We start from the raw sequence: 24529 nt of genomic DNA on the forward strand, positions 1-24529 counted from the left end.
TATTTTCTTCCATTTCATAGGTTGCCTTTTCACTCTATTGATTGTTTCTTTCGCTGTGCCAAAGCTTTTCAGTTTGCTATAATCCTACTTGTTTGTTTTTGTTAACTGTGCCCCTGGTGCCATATTCATGAGATCATGGTCAGGACCAGTGTCCCAAAGCTTCAAAAGTCTTATAATTTCAGGTCTCTTGTTTAAGTCTTTACTCCATTTTTAGTTGATTTTTTTAAAAATATTTTTTTATTTATTTCAGAGAGGAAAGTAGATGGAGAGAGAGAAACATCAATGATGAGAGAGAATCATTGATTGGTTGCCTCTTGCACGCCCCACACTGGGGATGGAGCCCACAACCTGGGAATGTGCCCTGACCAGGAATTGAACTGTGACCTCCTGGAGGAAACTGCCAGGTGGAAGGGAGGAGACTCTGAACTGCCTGGAAAGGGGCTCTAGGACCCAGGGCACCTGAGCCGCGGGCAGCAAGAACCATCTGAAAAGCTCCCGGGCTTGTCAGACTTCACTGTCCACGTGCCAGCCCTGGGGCGGTGGCCTCTGGAGGGCGCAGGACCGAACGGTTCAGGCACCACCCCAACCCACGATTCGGGCACAACCCCATCCCGGATTTTACGACAGACAGTCCTGGTGCGGGAAGAGGGAGCGGGAGCGCAGAGCAGGAGCGCAGAGCGCGGACCCCTGGAGGGAACGGGGCACAGGGACTCGGGACTCCCCTGTGGCCTCACGTCTACAGACTTCTGCTCTGGGCATAGGCAGCCTCTGCTTGGCTGGAGCGGGCCTCCTGGACCGTGCACCGGACAGATTGGACGCCTTCGGAAGGGACAAGGGTGAGTCTGGTGGTGGTCTCCGGGAGCGGTCCGCCTTGCGGGGCAAGCGGGCTGCAGTGGGATCCCTGGGCCGGGAGGGGAGATGGGGGAGTAACTGAGGGTGCGGGGACCCACTGTTCGATTTCCTGGAACTCAGGACTGAGTTAGTTTCATTTCCTCCACTCTGATGGTAGAGCTGCCCGCGCGCGCGTGGGTCTCTGACTGCCAAAGGAGACGTAGGATGGGGTGGGGTTAGGGTGAGGGTCGCAAGGGCCTCGGAACACGCTCAGCGGAGTCATCCAAGAAGCCCTAGACAGGCGAACTCCAGGCTGTCTGTGGGGTGAATTGCCTAAGTAGCCTACTGAGTGATAATGCCCTCATCAGGAAAGGATGTCTGATACCTCTTTATTTTGTTTTATTTTATTTTATTTTATTTTATTTTATTTTATTTTATTTAAGGAGAAAAGGAAATGCCATCAGATTACTTATGGATTTATATTGTTACACCATTTAAAGATTTTTTTCACTTTTAAAAATAGTAAATTTTCCCTCTCCTTGTTAGCAGCTTTACATATTATAAATAGCACTGCAACGAACATCTTAGTATATATCTTTCTATGCACATACAAGCTTTTCTACAGCGTAAGTTCCTAGAAATTCACATTGTTGAGTCAAAAATATAAATATACTTATATTCCCTCTTATCCTTTTGATATCTTTATCAATGATCAATAAGCCCTAAGCAGTTTCAGTTACTGCATTTTATAACAGATTTGCATCTTATAGGTAAGTCCTCTTCTTTGTTTTAAAAAATCTGGTTATCCCTACTAATTTCCTCTTCGAAATTAACTTTAGGATCATTTAGTTTCAATACCAAACTATACCATTGGGAGTTTTATTGGAATTGCTTTAAATTGGGTTTAAATTGGGGAAGGATTGTCTGGTTTGTCAGTTTTAATCTTCACAGCCAGAGATATAACAGTTCTCTCCATTTTTTTAAAGCTTTGTTTTGTGTTGATTTTCTTCATACCACGTCATCACTTCTGTAAAATGTATTGTTTTAAATTGTCACTTTTATGAGTGGGGTATTTCCCCATTATCTTTTCTGATTAATTATTGTGGCGATGTGGCTTTTTTATGAAACTGGTAATAGGGTAATTGGAGCTCGAAGCTTTGAATCTGAAATCTGCAAGATTCCTTGAGCAACACCTTCACATCTGGTTCTGTCTCCAGTGGACCAGAGAAAAGTGTAAAGCCCATTGCCCTCATGGGTGCCAAGAAATGGCTTTGAAGGCATTTGCTTCGCAACTGGGAGTAACTGGGTAGTGTGAAATCCACTGAGTCTTTTTAGACATGCCTTAGCACCTGTCACTTCCCTTGCCAGGTCCATATAACTTTAAGGCAAGAAAAACCAAAGTGTACCAACTGGTTGCTCCGTTGGTTTCACTTCCGCTAGTTTTTCACTCATCGCTTTAAAGCCAGGTTTGGGTGTCAAGCCAATGCAATTCTCCAAACTGTTATCTGATCTTTAAAATGGTGATAATAGGTGTCCCGCCTATTTCATGGAGCTGCTGAGATTAACTGTTTAAAAGTACTTTGGAAACCATTACCATGGTTTCGTACTTATTTAAATGCAACTTCCCTGAGCCTAAGTATCTCCAACTATGAAACAGTGAACTCATGGTTCCAAAGTTCGTAGCATACACTAACTGAATAGAGAGATTTGTGATCATTGTTATTATCATCACTCATTACTGAAACCAGTTGCCTTTAGTTACAAGTACAGCAAACATGATTCAAACTGGCTTAAATAATAAGAAAGGTCATTGGTTCATAAAACATGTAATGGGGTAGACTTCAGGGTCAGTTCAAACCAGTGACTCAATGTTGTCATGAAGGACTCAGGTTCTTTCCTTTTCTTTGCATTCTGTCATTTGCAGGTTGCTCATCCCAAGGCTTTAGGATTGGGGCTTCATGCTTTCTCACTCATTCACCCATATTCAGATGAAAGAGACGGGGGGGGGGGGGGGGAGAGAAATTACAAGTTAGAAGCTGGCTTCCTGGGCTGTCTTAGGGGATCGGGGAATCTCCCCGGCAACCATTCCCCGCCACTCAAGTTAGCCTGTGATAGGCTATTAGGAATTATGTGATGGCTTAGATCAAGTTTTCTCAGCCCCAGCACTATTGACCTTTTGGGCTGGATAATTCTTTGTTGTGGGGGAGTTGCCCTATGCATTATAGAATCCCAACATCTACCCACTAGATGTAAGTAGCAGTCAGATTGCCAGAAGTCCTCTGGAGGCAAAATCACCTTTAGTTGAGAACCACTGGCTTAGATACATCAGGTTTTACCTCTAGAACCAGAAGTGGGGCCAGCTTCCCACAAACTCATTGCTGAATGGGGGAGAAGCAGATAGCCACTTAAAATCTGGGCAGTAATAGGAAGTAGGGAAATGGGTGCTGTGAAGGCAACACAGATGTTCACTACAATTCCTTTGGGCCTGGAAAACCCCTGCGTCTTTAGTGCAAATGCCTCTGAGGGGAGCAGCACTTATATAATGAAGTCTTATTGGTGCATAGACAATGGGTAGGCTTTAACAAATGTACAGCTTTCTAAAAACACAGCAGAGAGAGCTGGGGACAAGCACTAGGGAGACAGGGATGCTCAAGCATTGGGAAGAGATAGAAAGGAAAAGTTGAGATTGCCAGAAGCCAACTTCTGTTATAATCCTGAGTATCCTTGGCCAACTGTGGCCAAGGTTGCAAATTGGGCTTTCTGGGAAATATCCAGTTGGCAGACATGTTTTATTTGACCCACATAGTTGGACCGCACAGTTTGTAAAACATTTTTTCACTTGGTTGCAAGATTTTATATTTTTAAAAATTGATTTGAGAGAGAGAGAGAGAAACATCTATTTGTTGTTCCACTTATTTATGCACTCATTGGTTGCTTCTTGTATGTGCCCTGCCTAGAGATTGAACCTGCAACTTGATATATTGGGACGACACTCTAACCAACTGAGCTACCTGGCCAGGGTTCGTTGTAAGATTTTAAATTGAGAGATTTAACATAAAAATCCAGATTTCTGACTGCTCTTTCAAAACTGGAAGATCTTCCACCACTGAACCATTTATCCTTGCTGGCTAACCCTTGCCTTCTTTAGACAGGGCCTGAGCTTTCCAACCCACCATCGTATCGTCACCCCGATACTTTGGCAGGATACTTTTGTTAGAATAGGCTAAACTGATATAATGACCAGACCCCAAAATATAATGGCTCAAACACAATAGAAGTTTATTCCTCATTCACTTAACAGTCTGTGGCAAATGGTCCAGGTCTGTGAGCAGCCCTCCTCCCAGTGATGAATCAGGGATCCAGGATTCTTCTTTCTTGGGACTCCAACACCCCTAGGGCCGTGTCATCCTGTGCATCCAGCTGGTAGTGTGTAGAGGAGACAAAGTTGCCTCAGCCCAAAGTAGCACTTACCGTATCCACTCACACCCCATTGGCGAGAACTAGTCATATGGCCACATCAAGCCTCAAGGAAGGCTGGGAGATATAGTCCTAGGTGAGCCGACACTTCGCAGCCACAGCTCTGTTATTGTGGAAGGGCAGAACAGATTTTGGTGGACATTAAGCCGTCTCTACCTTATATGAAATTGTGGGGAGAATTCTTCAGCCATTTAAATCACAGACACCCTTGAGGTTCCTGCAGCCCAGTAGTAAATATGCAGGAAATTCTGGGACTTTAACAAATTTCATCAGTTTCTTCCAGGGATGGATAAATTGGGGACCGTCATCTCCTTAGGCCTGTGTGTGTACGAACAATGTGAAATGATGCAACACTGCGAGGGACAGTACAAGCGTCTAAGGAGCCGCATCCATGGCCTGCTGCAGCCTCTGAAAGAGCTCCAGGCCCAAGGAGAGGGGAACCTACCCCCTGGGATCATCACTGCCCTGAACAATTTCCAGGCTGCCCTAGAGGAAGCTAAGAAGAAGATAGATAAGTTTAGTGATAAGTCCTATCTCCGTAAGTTTCTAACATCAGGGAAGAACAAAGAACTCTTTAGAGATGTGAACAGTCGGCTGAACGATGTCTACCAGGAACTCGCACTGACGCTTCAGGTGTATCAGAGGGTGTCTATTTCAAGCATCAGCAAAGAAGCCTGGGAACAAGAAGATCAGCAGGATGCAGAGGAAGACTGGCGTGTCTTCCGAAGTCTAACTGGTAAGGCTTATTTTGTCATGGGGAGTAAATGGGGCATTTTAGTCTCGTTTTGATTTACCAGAGGAGCAGGAAGGCTGAAGAGGTTTGAGCCGGTGTTATTCATGTGACTCAGAACTCCTAACATCCATGGGCCCAGATATGGTGGGGGCTGGTGAAATTTGGGCAAGCCAGAGTAGGCGAGAGGGTGGGGGTGTTGATACTAATGTCTTCTTTACCTCTTCATTCTCTCTGTGATGTGATACCTAGAATTCCAGAATCTAATTCCTTCCAGCCTTAGTTTTTCCAGGACCTTCTGTTAATATGTAAATTACCAGGAGGGAGAATTAACTAATTAACTAAGCAAACATGAATTGAGTATAGTCATGTGCACTTAATGGCAAGGATACACTCTAAGAAATGTGTCATTTGGCGATTTCAACACTGTGGGAACATCAGAGTGCACTTACACAAACCTAGATCGTCTAGCCTACTATACACCTGGGCTGTATGGGATAGCCTATTGCTCCTAGGCCACAAGCCTGTACAGCATTCGACTGTACAAACCAATAAAATATTAAGTCAAGAGAATATGATGCAATCAGGAGACATCGTAAACATGAGATATAAGGTTGCTGCTGGCATAATATGGCATACAGTTTTACAGTAAACGTTTTTTTATAAATAGGAAGAGCACACTCTAATGACAATAAAAAATATAGGAAATACATAAACCAGTAACCTAGTCACTTATTATCAAGTATTATGTACTTTACATAATTGTATATGCTATGCTTTTATATGACTGGGAAGGTAGTAGGTTTGCTTAGACTAGCACCACCACAAACACATAAGTAATCACTGTAAACACATAAGTACATCACTAGGTGGTAGGGATTTTTCAGCTTCATTATAATCTTATGGACCACCATTACATATGCAGTCCATTGTTGACCTCAACGTCATTATGAGGCACACGACTGTACCTACTGTATGCCAGCTAGTGTTCTAAGTGTTTGAGACATAACACAGAGAAAAATAGACAAAATCTCTGCCCTCTTGGAACATAAAATCTGCAGATAGAGGACTAAGTCATTTCATCTAAAAGCAATGAAAGCCATAAGCAGGGCAATGAAATAGGAAGTGACAGCAGTGCAGACTGAGTGTTCAGGGAAAGCCTCTGACTGGTGGCATTAGAAGGGACACCTTGAATAATGACAAGGAGCAAGCCATGTGAAGATGAGGGAGAGGAGCATTCCCAGCAGAGAAAACAGGAGATGCAAAGGCCCTGAGATGGGGAATAAATGTGGCAAGTGCAAGGAACAACCAGAAAGCAGGATGGCTTTGGTGGGGTAGACTTGGAAGAGAGAGTAGTATGAGATGGATGTGGAAAAGTAGGCCAGAAGATACAGGAGCAAGGTCATACAGGGCCATGAAGGCATGAAAAGAAATGTAGATTTTATTCTGAGTCATAGGAGCCAGTAAAGGGAGGTCTTAAACATGGGCCTGTCATGATTTGACTTGTATTAAAGAACATCACTTGGGCTGCCATGTGGCAATGGACTGTAATGATATGTATTAGTCAGTTGCTATACTAATACTGCATAACAAACCATCCCAAAACTCAAGAGGCTTGAAACAATAGTCATTAATTCTCCTGCTCACATGCCCTGACTGGTTTGGCTCAGTGGATAGAGCGTCGGCCTGCGGATTGAAGGGTCCTGGGTTCGATTCCAGTCAGGGGCATGTACCTTGGTTGTGGGCATATCCCCAGTAGAGGGTGTGCAGGAGGCAGCTGATTGGTGTTTCTCTCTCATTGGTGTTTCTAACTCTCTATCCCTCTCCCTTCCTCTCTGTAAAAAATCGATAAAATTTTTTTAAGAAGTTTTCCTGCTCACAGATCTGTGGGTCCATTCGGATTCTTCTGATCTCAGGGGCCTTGGCTGGGCTGGGCTCCAAGCAGCAGGTCTAATTTGGGTCTGTTTAACATGTCTCATTCTGGAGCCAAGGTTGTAGGAGCAGTGAGTACTTGGAGCATGTTCTTATGGCAGAATTGCAAGAAGGCAAGCTCAACAGTACCAGCACCTTTCAAGCCTCTACTTGTGTCCGCTAATATTCAAAACCATTGATGAAGCCAAGCCCAACATGAAGGGTCAGAGAAATATAGTGTGCCCACTGTGAAGCTATAGTGGTGTGGATGTATAAGACTATTACATAGGAGTAAAGAATTGGGACCAATAATTCAACATACCCCAGAGGGCAAGGGTGGAAATGTGAGCCTAGTTAAGAGCCACTTTGAGACTACGTGAAAGATGATGGTGGCTTGAACTAGAGTGGCCCTTGAACTTGGTGGACTTAGTGGAGGCAAGGCTCCAAGGGGATGAAACATGGACTAGGTTGGAATAGGGGGTGACAGTGGAGCCAGGGCCACCAGAAGAGGAACAGAGCAGAAGGATGGAAACAAATGTGGCCTCTTTACCCCTTTGCAGATCCTGGTGATATGAATTCTAAACTCTTCCCTTTTGTAAGGATTGTGGGTGGAGGGAGAGGAAGTGAGGAGAGGGTAAAGGACATTTGAATGAACCTTCTGGGCACTGGAGCCCAGCAAAATAACTGTTCTGCCACCTTGATGTGGAAGGTGGTCCATCCCCAATCAGGTCAGCAGAAGACACACAATCAGGACAAACCATGCCTAGAGGAGACCTGTGGGCAAAATGGGTTCTTTTCTGGACGAGGGAAAGTGAGGCATCTGTAATCCTCCAACCAAACACCCAACAAAGAGAAAGAGAATCAGGGGTTGGGGGCCAGGGGAGAGAGGTGTGTGCAGTGGCCAATCCAGCTGAAAGACAGGATTGGCCCCTAGCCTTCCTAATCTTCAGCATTCATTGGTCCACTTCCTGGGAGAGGTGGGGGGCATGTTGGTGTCATCAACTAGAGGACAGGATTTACTTTCTGCTCTTGCTTTTCAGTTTTTAAAAACACTTTTATCAAGTGATATATTCACAAGGCACAAAAAGGGCCCAGCATGAGAAGTAAATCTCCTCCTCACCCTTGACCTCAAAGGAACTGTTTCCTTTCCAGACATGATCTCCTTTACCAGTTCATTGAATAGCCTTCCAGATATTTAAGAATATAGATTTTTTTGTCATTGTTACACAATCAGTAGCATCCTAAACACACTGTTCTGCTTCTTGCTTTTCTCATTAAATCTTGAATATTCGTCCATATTAATTTCCATAGAGTTGCCCCGTATTCCTTGGTATACATGGGCCGTATATATTTAAACAACTCCCTATTGATGGACATTTGAGTTGGGTCCAGTTTTTCACAATTGTAAATAGCCCTGCCTTAAGCATCTTCGTATATATTTCAGGATATCTTTAGGAACAATTCTTATAAGTGGGTCAAAGAGTATGAGCACTTTACTTTTTTTTTATTGATGTCCCCAGCCTCCTCCCCTCCCCCCTGGCACTTAAAATTTTGATAGAGATTGCCAGATTTTCCTCCGCAGAGGTTATATCAATATCATTCCTACCAACAATGCGTGAGATTGTGTTTCTCCACACTTTTCTTCATTAGTTTTAGCACTGAAGGTCCTATCAATTTTTAAATGTATTTCTGATTATATAAATAAGGATAGATGAGATTATGCTTTGGTGTAAAAACAACAACAACAGTGTCTCAAAGAAAGAAAACTTGATTTCTTATTTAGGCAAAGTCCAAGAGACTCCGAGGTAGCTGTCCTTTCCAGGAACTTTCAAGGTTATGGCACTTTCACGTTGACACAAACTTCCTTCGCATTTCTTTCACTTCATTTCTTGGTCAAAGTGAGTGACACGGCCATGCTTCAAGGTATTTACTGTGTGCTTAGAAGTAGAAAGGTGAATATTCGTGAGCAGTAGTTGTAATCCCTACTATAATGAATATGATGTTAGAGAAAATGGGACCTTGGTGTGTTTTTAATTCGCATTTCTATTTTTGAATATTTGCTACTCTTTTTTCCTGCAGGAAGTGAAATTATTGAAGCTTCAGTGGAGCAAGTGAAAAATGAAGTGGAAAAAATCATGAGGCACCGTGAGTTGCCTGTGACCTGCTGCTTCTGACAGCCCCCAAACCAGAAGTCATTTGTTCAGTAGGAACTCCATCTTCCCCCACCCCACTACTGCCCATTTTCTAGGCTGGATGGTTGGGAACAGCCCACAGGTTTGCGGATGTGCTCATAACTTAGCCTAGGCTTCTGTCCATGGAGTAGCATTTGAAGGGAACTTCTTGACCCGCAAGATACCTTCTAGTACCGGTCTAGGTGCTGACAACTTCCTCTAGATAGTATCAAAGCTTCTTTTGCTGAATTTCCAAGAACAAATTCAAATCAAATTTAAAATACACATTCATCACTCATTTGACCAATGTGTATCTGCTGTCAGAGCCTTGTACATAGAGCCAAGTCTGATGCAGAGAAAGCCCCTGCCTTAGGGGAGCTCACAGGCACAGGGTAGGAGGGAGGGAGAGGAAAGAGAGTCGTGTGAACACATACCAGCCGTGGAGTCACTCAGCTTGAACTATGTATCTCACTATTAGAGCTGAAATGACTAAATAAGATGCTAAATGTCCAAGTGCCGAGCTCAAGTGGCAGTAGGGGTAGGAAGGCCTCCAAAATGACAGAGATGGATTGAGATGGAGGTTTAAACTGTGTCTCTACTGGTCGCTCTGGAACCTCTTTCCCAGGCTGAGTGAGTCAGAAGGTCCCGCCAGGGCCAGCTTTGGGTCATGGCGTAAGGCTTCCCACTTACATGTTTACAGAGACACCTCTCCCATAGGACACCTTCCTCAGCTCATTGACTCTTTATTTCCTTCTCTCCTACGGTCAGACTTAGAGAAATCAATGAAGGCAGTCCTAACATATAAAGTCAAGGAGATTAAGAAGGAGGAGCTTTCAGAAACTGAATGGATTTCACTAAAGAAAAATGAATTCAGCGAAGTTTTTAAAGGAAAATATTACCAATCTCCAGTGGCCATAAAAGTATTCAACAACGTCCAGACCAGAAACCCTGGGTAAGTCCTTTTGTATAGTTCTCTCATGTATCATTTCACTTCCTCTCTATAACTCCCCAAGGAGAGAGGCGTATGTCTCCATTAGGTGGGAGAACGGGGGCCCCAAAGGCTGAAATGACTTGCCCTCTACTCTTAAGGAGCAGAGCCTAGACTTTAAGTGCATGTCTTCCAACCTCAATTCTAGAAATTTCTCTTTTATTCATACATTTAGTTATTTAAAAATTTGTATTCCCTCTCATTCCTATTTCTCAGTTCCCCATCCCCTCCACAGGCAATAGAGTGTGTTTCGTTTGTAGGTGTTCTTGTAAAATGTATATTGTTATATGTGCGTGCATCTTTAATTTTCACAAACGGTATAGTATTATATGTCTGTTGCCTACTTACTATTCTTCCTTTCCACTCAGCATCAGGGAACATGTACTGAACTTGTAGCCCTTTCCTCCTGACTGCTGTCCATGGTGTAGACCCACATTTTACCTATTTTTCCAATGATGGAACCCAACCTGTTTTCAACGTTCCTCCACCAAAAATAATGCCACCATAAGTATCCCTTTATGGACCTGTATGAGAATTTCTTTGGGCTGTGTTGCCAGGAGGGGAATCGATGGGTCATAGGGGAATCAATGGGTCATGCTTATATGAAATTGACTAAGTACTACCAGAGTGGGTTGCAGGTGCCTATACTCTCTCCAGCAATGTGTGAGAGCTCTATAGTTACATATCTCTACCAACTCTTAGTGTTATCCAACTTTCTCATTTTTCTCATGCTTATGGTTATAAAGTAACATCTTACCATTATTTTGATTTGCATTTCTGTTTACTAATGAATTTGAACATTTATTCACATGGCTTTTAGCTATTTGGGTTTCTACTTCTCTATATTGCCCTTCTTTCTGTCACAGTTGCTGTTTTTGTCATGTCAATTTGTAGAAGATAATATGTATATTGTGGCAATTAATCATTTCTAAGTTTTAGATACTGCAAAGGTCTTCTCTCATCATATTTCCTATACTTTAATTTTGCCAGTGGTGTCCATCAACAGATATCTTAAATTTTGATGTTATTAATTCTACCAAAATGTTACATTATTATATATTTGTGCTCTTGAGGTGCCCTTCCACTCCACTAGGCATTCTAGATTTCTTCTATTAACTTTGAGTTTTATTTCTCAGATAAGGCTTTAATTCTCCTGGAATCCACCTTTGATATTATGTGGGGCCTAGTTTTATTTTTATCTATACAATGAATCCATTTTCTCTACACCAGCTATTAAATGTTTTTCCCCATTGACTTGTGGTGCCACATTTATTGTATGTTAAGTTTCTATTTAGATATGGATCTGGCTCTAACCTCTCTATTATATTCCACTGGTCAATTTGTCTTTGCACCGATAACACTGTGTTTTGTTTTTATTATGACTTTTTAGTAATTCTCAGTTATCTAGTAAGGTAACTCCCTCCATCTTGGCTTTTCTTTCTCAGGTTTACTAAGCTAAATAAATATCACATTCCTCAACATACACATTGAGATTTTGATTGGGATAGCATTTTTAACAACTTTATTGGAACATCATTTACATACCATAAGATTCACCCATTTAAAGTGTATAACTTAATGGCTTTTAATGTACAGAGTTGTACAACCATTGCCATAAAGTGATTTTAGGACATTTGCATCATCCCACAAGGAAACCCTATACCCTTTAGCAGTCACTCCCCATATACTGCTACCCCCACCATTTCTAGCCCTAGGCACCTACTAACCTACTTTCTGTCTCTATGGATTTGTGTGTTCTGGATATTGCACACATGGAATGATACGATATGTGGCCTTTTGTGTTTGGCTCCTTTCACTTAGCATGATATTTTCAAGGTAAATCTATGTTGTAGCATGTATCGTGCATGCTAATTCTGCTGCTAAACACTGCCATCAGTGGCCGAGCTCATCTCACCTCAGGAAGCTGACAATCCACACAAACACAGATGGTCCCTACACTAAATGTTCTCAGAGGGACCCTCCCATCTTGAAATCTTAATTGTCCCTTTCATCCTCATAGAACAGTGAGGCATGTTTTCAATAATGAGGTCACAACCATGAAGAAATTTGATTCTCCTAACATCCTGCGTATATTTGGGATTTGCATTGATGAAACAGGTAAGGAGTGCTTCCGGGGTTGGTCCTTCTTTTGGTGGTCTGTCATATATCTTATAATGCATTATATTTTTAAAGAAGAGCTAAAAGGGTGGGATCTACACAGTGTTATTATGATCAGTGTTAGTTTTTCTGCATCCCAAGATGCAGGTTCCCATATCCTTTCAGGAAAAAAGGGCTTGAATTTGGCTTCAGCCCGAGTACTGATTTACACTAATGTGGCCACATCCTCTTCTCCTAGCCCACTGGGGATCTTGTTCAGATATTGGCCTGAGTGATGGAAGCATTTTGTTGCAATAAAACATTATAAAGCTGACTGATCAGTATAAGGAATCTACCCTGGATCATCATTAGTGTAGATCAAACCCCAAGACTCAATTAACCTTCCCCTTAACCAAGAAACTCATGCATCAGATTCTTTTTCATTTTAATTTTTTAATGTGGCTGCATTTTCTCTCATAGCATGGCCTCTCCTGTGGGTTATGCATTATCGCTCTTGCCTACAAAGGGGACAGAGCAACCCCTTTAAATGTTTTATCCCCTTTAGACATTTCTCTACAGCCTCCCTCAACTAAAGGAAAACTTCCAGTGATATTTGGTCTCCTGGGTGATGGCTGAGGTGACTGACTCATTCTTTGTGTGTCGGTTCTTGCATCTAAGGATGTGAACAAAACAGACCCTGCCCTCTGGGGCTTGAACTTGAGTGGGGGAGACATTACTCAAATAGCTAAGAGAACGTATAATTACGACATGCCAAATACCAGAAAGAAGAGGTATGGGAATTCTGTGGGTATTTGACCCATTCAATGAGGTCGGGATGCAAACTGTGTGAGATGGGGTTAAAGGGTGGGGGAGAAGCAGTGCAGCGCTGAGTCTGTGTCTGTAGAGATAGGGGGAGATGGGCTGCAGAGCAGGACCTCTGAGTTGGGCTGATCTTCTTCCCATCAGTGACCCCACCTCAATTCTCCATTGTCATGGAGTACTGTGAGCTCGGGACCCTGAGGGAACTGCTGGATCAGAAAAAGGACCTCACATTGGCTGAGCGCATCGTCCTGGCCATGGGGGCAGCCAGTGGCTTATGCAGGTACCATATGGGTTGAAAGGATGCTAAGAACAGAATGAGTCTTCCTCCCCTACTGATAATCCCAGAGATGATGAGAGAACAGGCCAGAAGCCCAAGATAGTCTCCCCTTCCTTACGTTTTTGTTGTTGTTAATCCTCACCCGAGGATATTTTTCCATTGATTTTTAGAAAAAGTGGGAGGGGGAGAGACAAAGAGAGAGAAACATCGATGTGAAAGCGACACATCAATTGGTTGCCTCCAGCACTTGCCCTGACCAGGGATTGAGCCCACAACCGAGGTACAAGAGGGAGAGGCATGGTACTGACCAGCCTCCTTGTTCCGGTAATAACTGTCCAGCCCCCCAGGAAGGTCTTGCAAAGGTCACTAACGCTCCCTGCCTTTGGTCACGACAGGCTGCACCATTCTGAAACCCCTGAACCCCACGGAAACATCAGCAGCAGGAGCTTCCTAGTAACTAACGGCTACCAAGTGAAGGTGAGCGTGACCTTCCAGGGGCTCTTTGAGTTCAACCTTTGTGACTGTTTGGTGCTGGGAGAGGGACACCTGTTTCCCAGAAAGGCTGTGCCTGCTTGTTTCTCTGCCTTAACCTTAGAACTGAACTCAGAACCCTTTCCCTGCCTGGACAGCTTTCCTTATGCCCACCACAGGTCAGACTCAATCCTGCCTGCTGTTAGGATGTCTGTCTTCACTCACCACCTGCTTAGCAGGGATGGGCAAAGAGTAATTTTCCTTATTTACTTTTTTAAGATACTGGGACTAAATGATTTTTAAAATATGTTTTTATTGATTTCAGAAAGAGGAAGGGAGAGGGAGATAGAGATAGAAACATGATGAGAGAGAAACATTGATCGGCTGCCTCCTGCACACCCCCTATTGGGGATCGAGCCTGTAACCTGGGCATGTGTCCTGACTGGGAATTGAACCAGCCACCTCCTGGTGCATAGGATGAGGCCCAACCAACTGAGCCACACTGGCTGGGTGAGAGTCATTTCTTTTAGATGCCTGGACACCACTTCTACATCCTCCCAATACCCACCAGAGGATCTTCTCAGGCCCAACTAGGCATTCAGACTTACAGGACTGACACAGGCCACACTTGGCATTTGGAGTCACTTAGAAGGGTACCATGCAGGATACATAGCTTGCCAGCACTGCAGCGTCAAATCTTTCTCTCCAGTGGAGCCCCCACAGTCATCCAGGAGGTGTTCTTTTTGCCCTGCCCCAGGTGCTAGAGAAAGAGGCTCCCCTCGGGTGGGTGTGCAGCCCGCTAGCGTTAGAAGCTTCATGACCCTCAGAAGTCATATTATAACTTCTGAGGCATATATTCAAGTGTCCCCACAAGAGGCATGTCAGTTATAAGATTCACCACAAAGCCCAGCATCCCTATCAGCTCTTTATAGTCTGCATACCCCGTCAATAAGCTTTACCAATCAGTGATCATTTTTTTTATTTTAATAAATCTTTATTCAGATTATTACAATTGTTTCTCCTTTTTCCCCCCATAGCTCCCCTCCACCCAGTTCCCACCCCACCTTCTGCCCTTACCTCCCCCCCACTGTCCTCATCCATAGGTGTATGATTTTTGTCCAGTCTCTTCATGAACCCCCCATACCCCTTTCCCCCTGAGAATTATCAGTCCACTCCCTTTCTATGCCCCTGATTCTATTATATTCACCAGATTATTCTGTTCCTCAGGTTTTTAATTCACTTGATTTTTAGGTTCACTTGTTGATAGATATGTATTTGTTGTTCATAATTTTTCTCTTTACTTTTTTCTTCTTCCTCTTCTTTAAGAATACCTTTCAGCATTTCATATAATACTGGTTTGGTGGTGATGAACTCCTTCAGCTTTTTCTTATCTGTGAAGCTCTTTATCTGCCCTTCAATTCTGAATGACAGCTTTGCTGGGTAGAGTAATCTTGGTTGTAGGTTCTTGCTATTCATCACATTGAAAATTTCTTGCCACTCCCGTCTGGCCTGCATAGTTTCTGTTGAGAAATCAGCTGACAGTCATATGGGTGCTCCCTTGTAGGTAACTAACTGTTTTTCTCTTGCTGCTTTTAATATTCTCTCTTTGTCTTTTGCTCTTGGCATTTTAATTATGATGTGTCTTGGTGTGGTCCTCTTTGGATTCCTTTTGTTTGGGGTTCTGTGCGCTTCCTGGACTTGTAAGTCTATTTCTTTCACCAGGTGGGGGAAGTTTTCGGTCATTATTTCTTCAAATAGGTTTTCAGTATCTTGCTCTCTCTCTTCTTCTGGCACCCCCATAATTCTGATGTTGGTACGCTTGAAGTTGTCCCAGAGTCTTCTTACACTATCTTCAACTTTTTGGATTTTTTTTTTTGCTTTTTGCTTTTTCGGTTGAGTGTTTTTTGCTTCTTTGTATTTCAATTCTTTGACTTGATTTTTGTGTTCCTCTAGTCTGTTTTTGGGTCTCTGTATAATATTTTTTATTTCGGGAGAAACCAAGATGGCGGCATAGGTAAACACCTAAACTGCTGCCTCGCACAACAATTTCAAAACTACAACTAAAAGACAGAACGGACACCATCCAGAACCACAGGAAAGCTGGCTGAGTGAAAATTCTACAACTAGAAGGAAAGAGAAAAGCTCACAGAGAATTGGAGGTACGGCAAAGGGTCTTTGTGCGCGCAGAGAGGAAGGGTGGCTGAGAGCCTGGCTGACTTTCTCTGGCGGAAGGGGGAAGGAAGCCTCCGACCACACTGAACCCCAGTTCTGACTGCAGTGAACCCCAGTTCCAGGTGAACCCCTGGGGACCCACGCTCTTACGGGGGGAGTCTGGACTCTCGGGCGGAGACTCGGGAGCCGGGGAAGGCGGAGGACTGAAAGCGCACATGCGCGCAAGGGCAAGGCTGACAGGAAGCCAAGACTGAGACTCCACCCCATCCAAGCTGAGCACAGAGGCTATTGCAATTTGGCAAGTCTAATCCTATAAGGCTGTCTCCAGCACCGAACTTCTCCCAGCATAGACACAGCTGATCCTTACAGCCAACTGGCCCGGAGGTCAATTCTTCCCAGTGATACCAACAACAATAAAGACTTAATTACAACAAGGCTGTACACACAGTCCACAAAGGGGTGCACCAAGAGTGTCCACCTCAGGTTAAGTGGGGAGGCAGACCCACTGGGCCATATTGGAAACCTAGCACAAATATCTACCTTACCAACTCGGAAGCAGTGAAAATGCGGCGTCAAAGAATCAGATCACAAACGAAAGAAATGGAGGAAAACAAACGACTGGATATAGAATTCAAAACCACGGTTATAAGGCTTTTCAAGAATATCCTAGAAAAGGCCGATAAATATAACGAGACCCTCGAAGATATGAAAAAGGACCAACTAGAAATTAAAGATACACTGACTGAAATAAAAAATATTATACAGAGACCCAAAAACAGAATAGAGGAACACAAGAATCAAGTCAAAGAATTGAAATACAAAGAAGCAAAAAACACTCAACCGAAAAAGCAAAAAGCAAAAAAAAAAATCCAAAAAGTTGAAGATAGTGTAAGAAGACTCTGGGACAACTTCAAGCGTACCAACATCAGAATTATGGGGGTGCCAGAAGAAGAGAGAGAGCAAGATACTGAAAACCTATTTGAAGAAATAATGACCGAAAACTTCCCCCACCTGGTGAAAGAAATAGACTTACAAGTCCAGGAAGCCCACAGAACCCCAAACAAAAGGAATCCAAAGAGGACCACACCAAAACACATCATAATTAAAATGCCAAGAGCAAAAGACAAAGAGAGAATATTAAAAGCAGCAAGAGAAAAACAGTTAATTACCTACAAGGGAGCACCCATACGACTGTCAGCTGACTTCTCAACAGAAACTATGCAGGCCAGACGGGAGTGGCAAGAAATTTTCAATGTGATGAATAGCAAGAACCTACAACCAAGATTACTCTACCCAGCAAAGCTATCATTCAGAATTGAAGGGCAGATAAAGAGCTTCACAGATAAGAAAAAGCTGAAGGAGTTCATCACCACCAAACCAGTATTATATGAAATGCTGAAAGGTATTCTTAAAGAAGAGGAAGAAGAAAAAAGTAAAGATAAAAATTATGAACAACAAATACATATCTATCAACAAGCAAACCTAAAAATCAAGTGAATTAAAAACCTGAGGAACAGAATAATCTGGTGAATATAATAGAATCAGGGGCATAGAAAGGGAGTGGACTGATAATTCTCAGGGGGAAAGGGGTATGGGGGGTTCATGAAGAGACTGGACAAAAATCATACACCTATGGATGAGGACAGTGGGGGGGAGGTAAGGGCAGAAGGTGGGGTGGGAACTGGGTGGAGGGGAGCTATGGGGGGAAAAAGGAGAAATAATTGTAATAATCTGAATAAAGATTTATTTAAAAAAATATTTTTTATTTCAGTCAGTGTATGTTTAATTTCTAGTCGGTCCTTTTTCATATCTTCGAGGGTCTCGTTATATTTATCGGCCTTTTCTAGGATATTCTTGAAAAGCCTTATAACCGTGGTTTTGAATTCTATATCCAGTCGTTTGTTTTCCTCCATTTCTTTCATTTGTGATCTGATTCTTTGATGCCGCATTTTCACTGCTTCCCTGAGTTGGTAAGGTAGATTTGTGTGCTAGGTTTCCAATATGGCCCAGTGGGTCTGCCTCCCCAGTTAACCTGAGGTGGACACTCTTGGTGTACCCCTTTGTGGACTGTGTGTACAGCCTTGTTGTAATTAAGTCTTTATTGTTGTTGGTATCACTGGGAAGAATTGACCTCCGGGCCAGTTGGCTGTAAGGATCAGCTGTGTCTATGCTGGGAGAAGTTCGGTGCTGGAGACAGCCTTATAGGATTAGACTTGCCAAATTGCAATAGCCTCTGTGCTCAGCTTGGATGGGGTGGAGTCTCAGTCTTGGCTTCCTGTCAGCCTTGCCCTTGCGCGCACGTGCGCGCCTTCAGACCTCTGCCTTCCCCGGCTCCCGAGTCTTCGCCCGAGAGTCCAGACTCCCCCCGTAAGAGCGTGGGTCCCCAGGGGCTCGCCTGGAACTGGGGTTCACTGCAGTCAGAACTGGGGCTCAGTGCAGTCAGGATCCTCTGACTCCCTTCCACTAGGGAAAACCTGTGGCAACCTCCGCAGCCTTTGTGCGCACTGGCACGCGCGCGCCTTCAGACTTCTGCCTTCCCCAGCTCCCGAGTCTCTGCCCGAGAGTCCAGACTCCCCCCACAAGAGCGTGGGTCCCCAGGGGCTCGCCCGGAACTGGGGTTCAGTGCAGTCAGAACTGGGGTTCAGTGCGGTCGGGGGCTTTCTTCCCCCTTCCGCCAGAGAAAGTCAGCCAGGCTCTCAGCCGCCCTTCCTCTCTGCGCACACAAAGACCCTTTGCCGTACCTCCAATTCTCTGTGAGCTTTTCTCTTTCCTTCTAGTTGTAGAATTTTCACTCAGCCAGCTTTCCTGTGGTTCTGGATGGTGTCCGTTCTGTCTTTTAGTTGTAGTTTTGAAATTGTTGTGCGAGGCAGCAGTTTAGGGGCTTACCTATGCCGCCATCTTGGTTTCTCTCTCAGTGATCATTTTTTGTCATCAACAGTATTACTTAGGAGCATAGGTGACAGTCTGCTTTTATCAGGTTCCCAAGGGAATGGAGCTAAAAAAGTCAGATTCTAATAAGGAAGAGAAAGGGTTTAACTCAATGTCCACAATTCCCAAATGCTAAAAGAATATTTTCTTTGTCACCCATAGATGGCTTTCTTTCTTCCAGCATTATGAGTTTCAGAGACAGCCCTCAAAAAACAGAAGATAGTTCTTTTCTGCCCTTCCTCCTCATCCGTGTGACATAAGTGCCCCCAAAGCACCATGACTATATCACTCAGGGTCCTCATCCCGCCTGACAGTAACATGTGCTCTTCAGCCTTTCCTCTCTGGTATCTAGCATGGTGCCAGATGTCAGAGGATGTTAGTGCTCAGTAAACATGTAATGGAAAGAGGATGAGCCCGGCCAGTGTTGCTCAGTGGTTGAGCATGGACCCATGAACCAAGAGGTCACTGGTTCGATTCCCAGTCCAGGTACATGCCTGGGTTGCAGGCTCAATCCCCAGTGGGGTGTGTGCAGGAGGCAGCTGATCCATGTTTCTCTGTCATCTATATTTCTACCTCTCTATTCTTCTTCCATCCTCTCTCTCCAAAAAAGTCAATGAAAACATTTTTTAAAAAGGGTGGCGGATAATCCCTCTAAGCGTCTTATCCTTTTCCTGACCTTGCCCCTAGATTTGCATATCTAGCCAAGTTTGGGGGTGGCAAACCTCTGCACACTGATGGTACTAATGACAGGTGTACATGGAGAAAGAAGAATATATGCTCCCATTAATTGTGTTGTGGCTTCTTTAAGAGCATGGCATTGGCCATGCAGGGTCAATGGGGGTAACTCACAGTTGTCATGTAAAATCCAAAGCAACAGGCTGGCTGTTCTATAGGGTCAGATAGAACAGAGAGGGTACCCTATGTCATTTTTTCAACTGCTTCTGAGAGAAAGCAAGCCATGTGGTAGCTCTATGCACCTCTTCCACCCTCACTTAGTGGAGCTGAGTCCTCAACTGAGAAAGCACTGCATCTAATACAGTGATACTAGAACAGCTATAACTTACCAAGTCTTACAAGTGCTTTATAAACATTACTAGAGGCCTGGTGCACGAAATTCGTGCACGGGGGGGGGGGTGTCCCTCAGCCCAGCCTGCACCCTCTCCAATCTGGGACCCCTCGAGGGATGTCCGACTGCCTGTTTAGGCCCGATCCCGGTGGGATGGGGCCTAAACGGGCAGTCGGACATCCCTCTCACAATCCAGGACTGCTGGCTCCCAACCGCTCACCTGCCTGCCTGCCTGATTGCCCCTAACCACTCCCCTGCTAGCCTGATCGACACCTAACTGCTCCCCTGCTGACCCGATTGCCCCTAACTGCCCTCCCCTGCAGGCCTGGTTCTCCCCAACTGCTCTCCCCTGCTGTCCTGGTTCCCCACAACTGCCCTCCCCTGCAGGCCTGGGTCCCCCCAAACTGTCCTCCCCTGGAGGCCTGGTTGCCCCCAACTGCCCTCCTCTGCCGGCCCAGTCACCCCTAACTGCCCTCCCCAGCAGGCCTGATCGCCCCCAACTGCCCTTCCTTGCAGGCCTGGTCCCTCCCAACTGCCCTCCCCTGCTGGCCTGATCACCCACAACTGCCCTCCCTTGCAGGCCTGGTCCCCACCAACTGTACTCCCCTGCAGGCCTGGTTGCCCCCAACTGCCTTCCTCTGCCAGCCTGGTCACCTGTAACTGCCCCTGCCCCCGCTGGCCATCTTGTGGTGGCTATCTTGTGTCCACATGGGGGCGGCCATCTTTGACCATATGGGGGCGGCCATCTTGTGTGTTGGAGTGATGGTCAATTTGCATATTACTCTTTTATTAGATAGGATCTCAGGTAATCCTCATTGCCCCATTTTACAGAGAAAAAACCTCTGTGTTTCTCTTGGTCAATACACCATAATAAATTAAACCCATAATGCCAGCCAGTATGGTAGCCACACAAAGAGAAGACACCACTGGAAATACATTTCAAAGGTAAAAGACTATCCCTGGCAACCGTGTGTAGCACCAAGCCCTTGCCCACTACTACCAACCCAAGATCGTGTTGTTTCTTTCTATCTCTAATTCACCTCTCTATCTAGCTTTCAGGATTTGAGTTGAGCAAAACACAGACTTCCATCGGCAGAACAACTAAGAGAAAAAAAGAAGAGAGAGTCAATTCCACATATTTCTCACCTCAAATACTGGAAAATGTGTTCATTAAATGTGACATAAAAGCTGAAATATACAGGTATGTTCATGTTCTTGCTCAGACTCTAACTCAAATGAACAGGATAGGAAAGCCCAAGTCAAACTCCACATCCAAACACCATCATACCTCTACTCTATTGAATGAAATTGGTTGACAATCAAAAAATTCACTGAAGTTTCTAGATATGGCTAAGAGGTGTGTGAAAACAGAAACATTCTGATTGTTCAGCTTCTTGGTTTTCTTTCAGCTTTGGAATTGTCCTCTGGGAAATTGTCACTGGGAAGATCCCGTTTGAAGGTAACCAGGGTGAAGGTTGGCTCAGATGGTGCTGGGATTGGGTCCCTTTCCAGAAGACTAGAAATTCCCCATCAGTGCTGTCCTGGTGCTTTGTTCTCCAATGTGGGCACTGCCTGGGCTGGTCAGTGAAGTCATTGGAAGCTCTTGTTTCTTCAGTACTTAAAGTCCCTAGGTCTGATGCCAGCAATCATCATCCAGAGAGATGTGTGAGTGCCAGAACGATATTTAAGCCTCTCATCCTCTTGTTTCTATGCCAGGCTGTGATTCTAGGAAGATCCGCCAGCTGGTGGCCGTGGACCAGCACCAGGAGCCACTGGGTGAAGATTGCCCTTCACAGTTACAGGAGATCATTGATAGTTGCCGGGCTTATGAGCCCTCCAGGCGGCCCACTGTTAAGGGTAAGGTCCTCTCTGATCCAAAGAATATGAGTCACATGTGTTAGTTCACATTTGTGAAAGATTTCCTTTATGGTTCACAAGCAGGGGTGATTTTGCCCCTCGGGGGACATTTGGCAATGTCTAGAGACATTTTTGGTTGTCACAACTCAGGGAAGATGGGTGGGGTAGATGATACTACTGGCATCTAGTAGATAGATGCTACTCAATATCCTAAATGCACAGGACAGCCTCCTACAACAAAGAATTCTACAGCCCAAATATCAATACTACAGGATTTCAGAAACCCTGTGTTAGGGGATGGTGTTTAGTCTAAAGTGGGTTGGGGAGGTAGATTATTCCAGCCTATATTCACTATATTCATATTCATATTCTCATTTTCTCCCTTCCTCTCTCTCTTTTTCTCTCCCCTCCCCTCCCCTCCCCTCCCCTCCCCTCCCCTCCCCTCCCTTCTTTTCTTCTTCCCTCTTCTAGGCTCCCTTGCAACTCAGGGTCACCCTGGTATTAGAGAATCTAAAACAGACTAATTCACACTAAGATGTGAGTTTATCCCTCCTTTGCATTTGAGAAGCTACTTGTATTTGAGAAGTTGACCAAGTAAGAAGGAACATCATATCACTAAGGCATGAATGCAGATGGTGGTTTAGGCTCCATCCAGCCAGGGCAAAGGGAGTGCAGTTCATACACTGTTGTGCAGTGTAGAAACATCTTTGTGCTTCTAGCTTGGCTCTCGGCTCCCTTCACTTGTCTAACTTTCTGCTCATTCATTCATTCACAGAAATCTCAGAGAAACTGTCTATCTTTTGCAAAGCTGTGGATTGAAACTGAAACTAAGGAGTCCCTGGATAAGAAACTGGAAGAGGCGAAAGCTGGGCATCTTTCTCTCTCCTATCCTCGGCATGAAGTTATTTATGGGTTCAGGGAAGCAGCACTTCTCTGCTACAAAGAGAAAACAGTCCAGTCATGCAGAGCACATCCCCCTCCAAACGATACTGTCAAAAATATGTCTCTGATAGTAACTGTGATAGATGTTTTACAAAAATGTCTCTCTCTCTGTTTGGACACTTCTTAGCACTGTGACTTTGCAGCTCGTCCCATGGCAAAGTGGAATCTACACATGAAACTAATATATTATTGTATGTCAATTATATTTCAATTGAAAAGAAATACTCTCTCTTACAAACTGAAAGGTTTATAGATGATGCAATGATATATCTGGGGTTTAATTTAAAATAATCCAGGGGGGAAGGGAAATAATTATAAAGAAAAAAGTAAAATAAGATTAGCTATGAGTTGCTAACTATTGAATCTGGATGATGGGTACATAGTGGTTCATGTACTCTTCTCTTCTGAATATGCTTAAAACTTTCCACATAAAATGATTTTTTGAAAAGGGAAAAAATATATATAAACCCTACTTCTCCACTACTTTAATTAGGCTGGTATTTGACTGGCTTTGGCCAATAAAATGTAGAAGTGATGGTGTGCCCATTCCAAGCCTAGGCTTCAAGAGGCCTTATACATTTCCACTCCCTCTCTTGGAACCCTACCCAGATATGAACTGGGCTACTGTGTTGGAGAATGAGAGACACATGGAGCAGGGACAACCTAACCCAGCTGGCCCAGTCACATGAGTGAGTCCAGTCAACACCAGAAGAACCACACAGCTGAACCAGACCAAACTGTCCATTCAGACCTAGCCAGTTTGGCTCAGTGGATAGAGCGTCGGCCTGCAAACTGAAGGGTCCTGGGTTCAATTCCGGTCGAGGGCGCATGCCCGGGTTGCAGGTCCTGGTAGGGGATGTGCAGAAGGCAGCCAATCTGATTCTCATCAATGATATTTCTCTCTCTCCCTTCCTCTCTGAAATCAATAAAAATATTTTGTTTTTAAAAACTGCCCATTCACAAAATTATGATCTAAATAAATTATTGTTGTCTTAAGCCACTAAGTTTTGGGATGATTTGTTACACAATGGTAGTAACTAAGCGAACACTGTTCAGTCTTCCTCTTGACCATTGAACGAAATACAAACTCCCCATTAGGGTACCCATGGCCTGTATCTCTGACCCCAACCTTACTTCCTATATGAAGTTCCAGAGTTCTTCTACCAGATATTGCAAACTCTAATGCCTATTGTGTCTCAGAGGAAACTCCCATGAGTGTGCTAGCCTGAAGCGGAGTTCGGTGAACAGATGAGCATTGTTAAGAACAGCCTCTGCTCACTTCAGCCTTTTTTTTTTTTTTTAAATCAGGTAGTAATGGGATCCCAGTGTTTCCAGAGCTTTCCATTTTGCCAAAAGAAGCTGAATATCCAGATTTCTCTGTAAGTTGTCATATTTTAAAGGTTGGCATCTCATCAAAAATTATTTTTTAAATAAATCCTTATGTTCAGATTATTACTATTGTTCCTTTTTTCCCCCCATAGCTCCCCTTCACCTGGTTCCCACCCCACCCTCTGCCCTTACCTCCCCCCCACTGTCCTCATCCATAGGTGTACGATTTTTGTCCAGTCTCTTCCCACACTCCCCACACCCCTTTCCCCCTGAGAATTGTCAGTCCACTCCCTTTCTATGCCCCTGATTCTATTATATTCACCAGTTTATTCTGTTCATCAGATTTTTTATTCACTTGATTTTTAGATTCACTTGTTGATAGATATGTATTTGTTGTTCATAATTTTTATCTTTACATTTTTCTTCTTCTTCCTCTTAAAGAATACCTTTCAGCATTTCA

The 24529-nt window shown here is 44.2% G+C and overlaps 1 protein-coding gene across 2 annotated transcripts; it reads left to right on the forward strand.

The window, feature by feature from the left end:
- Window positions 1-533: 533 nt before the first annotated feature.
- On the forward strand, window positions 534-23740 carry MLKL (mixed lineage kinase domain like pseudokinase). Of its 2 annotated transcripts, none has more exons than XM_080643993.1 (11): window positions 534-836; window positions 4582-5044; window positions 9029-9094; window positions 9889-10072; window positions 12129-12226; window positions 13172-13307; window positions 13700-13781; window positions 20994-21142; window positions 21351-21400; window positions 21658-21798; window positions 22574-23740. In XM_080643993.1, exons 2-11 carry the CDS (start codon window positions 4594-4596, stop codon window positions 22615-22617), a joined length of 1401 nt encoding a protein of 466 aa, XP_080500119.1. In that variant the 5' UTR covers window positions 534-836; window positions 4582-4593; the 3' UTR covers window positions 22618-23740. The 2 variants fall into 2 exon arrangements, with proteins under 2 accessions (XP_080500119.1, XP_080500120.1); XM_080643994.1 differs by having other exon boundaries at window positions 632-836; window positions 4592-5044.
- The last annotated feature ends 789 nt before the right edge of the window (window positions 23741-24529 follow it).

This window comes from Plecotus auritus (assembly GCF_963455305.1).
Source record: "Plecotus auritus genome assembly, chromosome: 10".
Classification (NCBI taxonomy): Eukaryota; Metazoa; Chordata; class Mammalia; order Chiroptera; family Vespertilionidae; genus Plecotus; species Plecotus auritus.